The 8,381-nt window shown below is 49.2% G+C and overlaps 1 protein-coding gene across 2 annotated transcripts; it reads right to left on the bottom strand.

The window, feature by feature from the left end:
* Positions 1-1,388: 1,388 nt before the first annotated feature.
* LOC140896638 (mast cell protease 3-like) lies at positions 1,389-7,385 on the bottom strand. Of its 2 annotated transcripts, none has more exons than XM_073308562.1 (5): positions 7,292-7,385; positions 6,454-6,610; positions 6,136-6,271; positions 3,052-3,312; positions 1,389-2,282 (listed from the first exon to the last, which is right to left on the bottom strand). In XM_073308562.1, exons 1-5 carry the CDS (start codon positions 7,347-7,349, stop codon positions 2,133-2,135), a joined length of 762 nt encoding a protein of 253 aa, XP_073164663.1. In that variant the 5' UTR covers positions 7,350-7,385; the 3' UTR covers positions 1,389-2,132. The 2 variants fall into 2 exon arrangements, with proteins under 2 accessions (XP_073164663.1, XP_073164664.1); XM_073308563.1 differs by having other exon boundaries at positions 3,052-3,168.
* Positions 7,386-8,381: the final 996 nt, after the last annotated feature.

The following is an 8,381-nucleotide window of genomic DNA, read 5'->3' as shown; positions in this document are numbered from 1 at the left end:
AAGTGTTCACATAAATATATTCCAGAAGGACAGTGCCAGAACATCCTAATACAAGGTAAACTCACTTCCTGAAGGTGACACAAGGACACACCGACTCTCCTAAAGATAAGGTCAGGATGAAAGGGTGATGGATAGAGATATTTTGAGCCAACCATCAGGGACACAGTAAAGAGTGGTAACTAACCACATCACAGGGGCAATACATACCTTATTTGTACCAGTGTATAAAAGGGGGGTCACAGAGGGGTTGTCTTTGCCTGGTTTTGGGGGGAGTGGAGACTCACCCCCCTCAATGAGCCGAGCCCATTGTCACAGGCATAAATGTCTTAGTGTACCAGTAGTACATATAAGGCAGTGATACTGTGCTTTGTCGGCAATAAACCTGGCCGAGCACCTTCACCGCTGAACTGTGTCTGTGGTCTTCTTTGACAGTTCGATAGAAGTCTGCTGTACGGGCTACCTGGCCAGAGCCAGTGTAGCACACAGAGAGAACGCACATGCAGCCAACAACTGACAACCCTGGTGACCCCGACCGCTAATCTGGTAAATTGGTGAGCTGCCCTCTGTCGGAGTCATGAACTAACGTGGCAGAAAGCTATGAGCTAGGGAACCCCCTTATCTCCTCCCTGCAAATCCTCACAAAGTTTGATGAGATATGGAGGTGCTGTGATGTCAGTATAGGACGTCCATATGAATTTTAGAAAGATAGTGTGAAAGAAACACATAATGGAATCTGTACGGCTAGGACAGCCACTGTAGCCTTGGAAAATAAGAAGAGTAAGTTCTGTCTGGAGGGAGATCTCACGGCAGGCTCGATTGTTTGTTCATTTCTCTGGAACATTAATAGCTTTCTGTCCTCCTTTCCTCTGCAATATCCTTCCATACATCCTTCTTCTATATCCATCTGTCTTCTCATATACTATGTCCATCCATTCATCGTTCACCAGTATCTATTCATGATCATCCATCCTTCTTCAATATCAATCCGTCTATTCTCTTGTAATATACATCCATTCATCTATCCATCTATCCAGCTATCCTTCTGCAATATCCATCCATCCATCCATCCATCCATACTTCTGTATTGCCCATCCATCCATCCTTCTACCTTCTCATCTGCCATGTCCATCCATCCATTGTTTCACAGTATCTATCCATCCTCTGTCTATCCATCCTTCTGCAATATCCATCCATCTGTTGCCTTTTCTTTCATTTAAAGGGAATTTTGTAGTGTGGTATTACACCACCGTAGGTTCGGCTCTAGTGGCTACAGTTTCAAACTCACAGAGTGAAAGTCACCTCTGCTACTTGCTTCAGATTTAGAGTCTCTAGGAACACAAGGACAAAGGGTTGTGACCACACATACATTTCACGCATAAAAGGCCCTGTCTGTTTTACAAGTTTTATTGAAGTTACAGTTAAAGTTATGATTACCCAAACATCTAGAAATTCTATAAAGACCGGTGAACAAGTGACAAATATACTTCTACTCACATCGTTTCATGATATTCTAAAGGTCTGATGGATGCCTGGCCAAATGATCATCTCTAGAGGGGTGGTTCCTGCTGGTGTTTCCAATAGGAAGCTCAATTTTCCTGATCTGGGCATCCTTTTTTTATAATGTGATTTCAACTATGCCTCATTAGCTTTTATGCACATTATGCACCCTACAGTTAGGGCACATGTTAGAAAAATGTCACTGCCGGGGATCTTGTAAGCAAAAAATTACTCTTAGTGTTCATTTTTCGCAGCGCCACATGTGGGTACATCTTTCCCCGTAATCTTGTGGCATAGGGTCATTCTTTGGTCACTTATGTCAACCATTTCTTAATCCTATGGCGTAGGGTGGATAAGCTACTATCTTACAGGCCTCAGCCTGTAGACCTTGTGTTTGAGCCCTCCTTACTGAGACCCCTAATACCTAATTATCCCTTCTAACTACTGATCTATCTTATATTTCTGTAATCCTACAATTTAACTCATAACATGTTGTTGAATCATAACATCAAACAATAAATGATCAATCAACTAAAATCATTGGCTACACATCCATCCATCCATCTGCAATAGCCAGCCATTGCTCTGCAATACCTGTCTAGCTCTCCACTCATACTAGAGATGGATGCTCCCCTCTAAGGCTTCAGCTTGCACAGAGTTTTCTTGATCCACGGGACGTATATGGAGAGCCTGGTAAACACACTGGGAGTTGACCAGTCACCGCTGCCATGGGAGACTATGCCCCGGGCCTTCCCATTACAGACCAGTGGGCCCCCAGAGTCGCCCTGAGAAGTAAATACCAGGCACAGGGTTACCGATGTCCAAGCAAAGAGTGGGCTGCATTCTGTATTCACGGTCCTGAAATCCACCTCTGTAACCCACTTCCTGGGGGTTCACAGTCAAGTCACTCCCAGGACATGCCCAGGGCTTCCACCCCATGACCCAACCAACCCCTGTCGCTGAATTCTAGAACCTGCCCGATTCTGGTGTCTGATTTCTAGCATCCATCCCCGATTTCTTTAAGCTGCTCAATTCCTGTCCCTGATTCCGAATCCTGATTTCCAGCATCTGGCTGACTCCTGCCCTTGATTTCTAGGATCTCCTGCTTGTTTCTCAGATCCACCTTGGGTTCTTGATTCAGCCATTCCCCTTTCTGACTCCTAGGATCAGTCTGATTTCCAAACCTGATTTCTGGAATCTTTCCCTCACGATTAAGATCCATCCCTGATTTCCAGGATGTGGCTGATTCATGTCCCTGATTTCTGGAACCTGTTGAATATCCAGATGATTTCTGTCCCTGATTTCTGTGATCTTGCCAGTTCCTGTCCCAAATTATTAGCATCCATTCCTCATTTGAAAGAACTGCCTGGTTCTTGTCCCTGATTTCTAGCCTCCATTCCTGATTCCTAGGATCTGGGCAATTCTGATTCCTGGTTCCCAGGATCTGCCTGGCTTACCATGGATCCTGACTCTCCCCATTCTGCCCAGCCCTGTCGGTCTCCTGTTCTAGCAGCACCTTGTCCCAGGCACTGTGTGCCCCTGTCCCACACTCACCAGGAATGGCGACTTCCTCTCCTGGGGGTCCCCCACGCACAGCATCCTGGATGGGACATAGTGCAGATAGGGCTGAGACAGACACATTTTCTTGTCCATGACCATCAGTTCCACCTCCTGCAGGGTCGAGGAGGGCTGGGAGTTTGTCTTGCTACTGGTCTGGCCCCAGCCAGCCACGCTGCACACTGCCCCCTTCTTCACCTTCTTCTGGGACAGGGGAATTGTGCCCACAGTCTGGGTCAGCTTGGCCTTGTCCATCAGCTGTGATGCAGGGTGAAGGGCGGGAGAGAGAAGGGAAATCAAACTCCTCTTGGGGGATGCATCCTATCCTGGGGGGATGGTGCTAGATGAGACCAGGTGGGGCATCCCCATGAGAACTGTGCAAATCTGTGATGCCATGTGGCTACAGGGGGCTTGGTGATGGGACAGAGTGATATCTGCAGCAGAGTGAGGTCACTGGTGGAGGGGTGATGTGACTGTGATGCTACATGCTGCAGTGGGGGGGTCAGTGGGGGGGGGATGGAATGAAAGTGGTACCTGCAGTAGTGTGGATTCACTGGGGGTCAGGGTGGCATTACACCCCATTGTGACATTGCACTCCATACGCTTTATGAAAATATGCTTATGAATATGACATAACTGCTGTACGCTAAATGCCCCTTGTAAGGTATCATTAGAAAGCTTATAATCCACTGAGTGTGTTCACCCTATTTGTTTGCATGGATTGTTTCCATGTCTGGCGGTAGGCGAACAAGACATAAACTCGTATTGCTGATGCAAACACCTGAAGTGGAAGCCATTAAAGGTGCTTCAGAAACAATGACCTGTGAATGGCCCTGATTACCTGCAAGCCTCCCTGTGACCTGTGGGCCCACCCAGGAAGAACGGAGGCTGGGGGCCTTACAGTGACATGTGACCCTCTCACCTGATACTGAATTCCATCTGGAATCTGGTACTTTTCCAGAGGGAGTGGGATTTCACATAAAGGTTTCCTGCCTTCGGGAAGTTCTATATAAAGTGAGGGAAGCAAACAACAGCTGTCTTCAGCTGGCTTAAGAGGTGGCCCCCCAACTCCGCAGAGATACCTGCAAGCACCTGGAAACAAAAGGACTGTAACCACAGGGTTGGGTGAGAACAGGCTGGACCCAGGTTAGAAAAGGCAACTGACCTGAGAAGGATTTTACCTGAAGTAACATCTAGGGTGAGAAGTTATCATTTGTGACTGATTTCTTAGTGTATGCAGCTTAGCCTTGCGTGTTTTGTTTTATTTTTCTCTGTGAATACTCTGAAACCTTTGTTCTGTCTGTTATTGCTAAAAACCACTTAAATCCTACTTTTTATACTTAATAAAATCACTTTTGTTTATTAATAAACCCAGTGTAGTAATTTTTACCTGGAGGAGTGGGGTTGGGGGGGCAGACAAACAGTTGTGCAAATCTCTCTTTCAGTGCTTCAGAGGGCGAACATTTAACGAGTTAAACTTTATACAGAGTAAAATGGATTTATTTGGGATTTGGATCCCACGGAGAGCTAGGTGTCTGAATGCTGGAGACAGGTGACCTGCTGAGCTGTTTTCAGTTAAGGTCTGCAGCTTTGGGGATGTGGCCCGGATTCTGTGTCTGTGTCTGTGTTGCAGCAGGCTAGCATGTCTGGCTCAACCAGGCAGCGTTCTGGAGGCCTAGGCTGGCAGGAAAAATGGGCTCAGAGGTAATTTCAGCACATCAGGTGACAGGGCCTAGGGGATCTCTGTGACCGAGCCCATCACACCCATCTTCTTCATAGTAATGTTAGGGTATGAGTATGGGACAATTATGATATATTTTGTGCAAAATAAGGCATGTGAGATATCATTGGAAAGGTTATGATTTACTGAACATGACTATCATATTTATATGTATGTATCATTTTTGTATCTGAAGTTAGGAATATCGTCTATGCACCTATTACAAATGTGTTTACACCTGGGGAATATCCACTAGACAGAAAGCAATCAGTCTAGATTGATGTCTGGTAAGGACCATTAGGAAGAATAATAGGTCTTAGAAGATGCTAATCTCTTACTGAGGAGCCTTCCTAGGCAAGCCTTCCTGGGAACACTGCAAACAGCCTTTATGTTATGGCTGCAGGTTCATGTGATGAAGCCACCTGGTACTGGACTTCATGATAATATCAGTATTTTTCCACTGACCAGGGGTGGGAATCACACTGGAAGACAAAAAATTCCCGCCATATGTAAAACCTATTTAAGGCAAGGGAGTGACATAATCATGGCTCGTTCTTCACTGAATCCCCGTCCAGGATGATGGCTGTAAACATCTAAGAAACAAAGACTGAATGAGGGCAGAATGACTGAGCTCAGGCTGGAAGACTGTCTAGCCTGTAAATAAAATATCTGAAGTTTTAAGCTGCAGGCAAATGCAACTGCCCTTCAAGAATCTCTGCAATCTGCTAAAACAACATTTAGGGTGGGAATTTTCTACTTGTAAGCAGTGTAGTATATTAAGCTTAGATTGCATATTTGTCTTATTTCCTAGGTAATCTACTTTGATCTGTTTGCTATCCCTTATAATCACTTAAAATCTATTTTTTGTAGTTAATAAACTTGTTTTGTTTTGTTTAAAACCCAGTGTGTATATGGAAATTATAACTTGGGGCAGAAAGCTGTGCGTATCCCCCTCCACATTGAGGGAGGGGGTGAATTTCATGACCTTACGCTGTATAGTTCTCTGTGCAGGACAAGACGGTGCAATTTTGGATTTAGTCTCTAGATAGGGGTGTGCACCTGAGTATTGGGCAGTTCCTTAGCCAATCCTTCCCATGCAGTGCTGATCTCAGCATCGTTGTGAAGCTGCAGCTGGATGTGTCCCTACATGTATTTATGCTAGAGGGGATTTGAGAGCCTGTCACACCATTACAGTGTAAAGGGAGCCCAGGCTTTTGGGTCAGGTGGGCTCAGTGGTACCCCAGTGGTACCCAGTTCTAAGCAGCACCCCAAGGGGAATCCGTCACAGTGGAGTGATGAGATGGGGTGATACCTGCAGCAGTGTGAGGTCACTGGGGTGGGGGCTGAGATATGGCCAGTACCTGCAGCAGCATGAGGTCATTTTCAAACGTCTCGTCATTGAATTCTGGGTGGGGGATTCGGCGCCGTACCCAGATTTTCTGCGTCCCCAGTTCATCTATTTCAAAGTTGTGGGCCCCCAGCAGCACGGAGATGTTGCTGTGAAATACAAGGGGATGCAGGTGCTGCAGACAGGCCAATACTCTGGATTCAGGCATGGGCCATTAACCTTGTTAAAGTGGGTGTGTGTAGATCATGCCAGCACTCCAGGGCCTTTCCTTTGACCTGGCCCCATGTTCGGAGAATGGCTGGCTAAGGGGCAGGGATCTTGCATTTCTTACCCAAGGTTGCAGTTACAATGAGCTGCCGTCACCATCACGTCCTCCCGGATCAGGAACCCTCCACACATGTTTCCTCCCTTTCCTTCTCTCTGTATTCTTACAAAGGCCATGTAGGGTCTGGAGTGAGGCTGGGCTTCCTGTCCTCCAATGATCTCCCCTGGCAGACGTGTCAAGAGAAGGATTTAATTCAGGTTCCCGATCCAGCCAGCTGGTGTATCCCTCCGCTAACCAAGATCAAGGCCCCCATTGTCCTAGGCACTGAACAGACCCAGTCCGAGACCAGAGTTTGGTGGAATTGGAAAATGAACCCAGGAGTCCCGGCTCCTAGCCCCTCTTCCCCGGCTCTAACCATACAGACTGCACAGACCTGCATTTCCTGTCTAGGAGTTGGCCGTTCACATCAGCAACGTATTGAATTTCTGTGCGTTGCCTCCCTCTCAGGGGATTTATTATGGTAGCATCAACCCCCTCCTCTCCCCTTGCCCCTTTAGGTCCCTGCACACCTGCCCCCAGACCCCATGCCTCCCCAGATGGGTCCTGGGCATACACTGATGCCCCCAGACCCCAAAGCTCAGGGGCACCTTAGCTTTGTTCTGGGCACACACACACTGATAACTGCCCCCAGGCCCCACGGACCTGAGGCTCCCTAGTTGGGTCCTGGGCAAACACCAATAGCCCCTGGAGCCCCACAGCACTCCAGCTGGATGCTGGGGACACTCCAATGGCCCCGGTGGAAGCATCTGACTCTGGGGAGGAGCCATGGTTTGCAGACAGCTCCAGTAGTGCCAAGCTCTACTACCTCTGAGGCCAAGGGGGGCCTATCCCCTCTTGCACTCACCAGCCTGAGCCCCAGGGGGCAGGAGAAAGACCATGGGAAACAGGAGCAGCAGCAGCATCGTCAGAAGGCGTCTGGGGAAGGAGACAACGTGTCTGTCTCTGGGGTCACTTATAGGACGGGTGACGCTTGGCTCAGGGTAAACCACATCCCCTGGATCCTGCCGGGGAGGAGTTCACACATAGAGTAAGGCAGTCACCAGCCACCCTGCAGAGCTAGCAGAAAGTAAACCTTTGGGGCTGTGCACATGTGGGGCCCTAGAGCCTCTGGGGGTGTGCATATATGGGGAATTGCACCCCCTGGGGCTTTGTACATTTGAAGCCCTGTACTCCTGGAGACTGTGCAGCTCTGGGGCCCTGAATACCCTGGGGACTGAGCAGATATGGGGCCTAGCACCCTTGGGGGCTGAGCACATGTGAGGCCCTGTACCCCATGAGGCTGTGCACATGTGGCTTCCTATACCCCTGGACTGTGCACATCTGGGCCCCCTTAACCGCAGGGCTATTCACATCTGGGGCTCTGCACTCCTGGAGGCTGTGCATTTGTGGGGCCCTGCACCCTCTGAGGTTATGCACTTCTTGGGCCCTGCACCCCTGGGCCTGTGCATATCTGGGGTGCTATAGTCCAGGGGCCATGCATGTTTGGGGCCGTGAACCTCCTGGGGACTGTGCACATCGGGGCCACTATGACCCCCCCAATCACCAGCCTGAGCCCTGGGGAGCAGGAGTACGAGCAACATTGTCAGGGCGCAGCTGGGGAGGGAACATCTGCCTGGGAGATGGGTTAGAGGTCTGGATCAGCACTGGGAATGCAAGGCAGGAAACCTCAGGGCCATGTGCTCCGGGATGTGGGTGAGGGCTCTCCCACCTCAGCTCTTGGACCCCCCCACCACATCAACTTGGGGGTGAGGGTGGAAAAGGGGAGCTGCCATCTGGGACCTCTCAGCCCCTGAGTCCATTCTGGTGGGGCCATGGGCATCGCAGGGCTGCGCTCACGCTGGGCAGTGCCCTGCTGACCTGCTGTGCTGGGGGAGGTGGCTCAGCTGCTAAGAGGAGGGGCCAGTTGAGGCCTGTGCTGTGGTCAACTCGGCCTC

This window comes from Lepidochelys kempii, chromosome 13 (genome assembly GCF_965140265.1).
Source record: "Lepidochelys kempii isolate rLepKem1 chromosome 13, rLepKem1.hap2, whole genome shotgun sequence".
Lineage (NCBI taxonomy): Eukaryota > Metazoa > Chordata > Testudines > Cheloniidae > Lepidochelys > Lepidochelys kempii.
The sequence above is the reverse complement of the archived record's forward strand: the minus strand, read 5'-3'. Positions and strand labels throughout refer to the sequence as shown.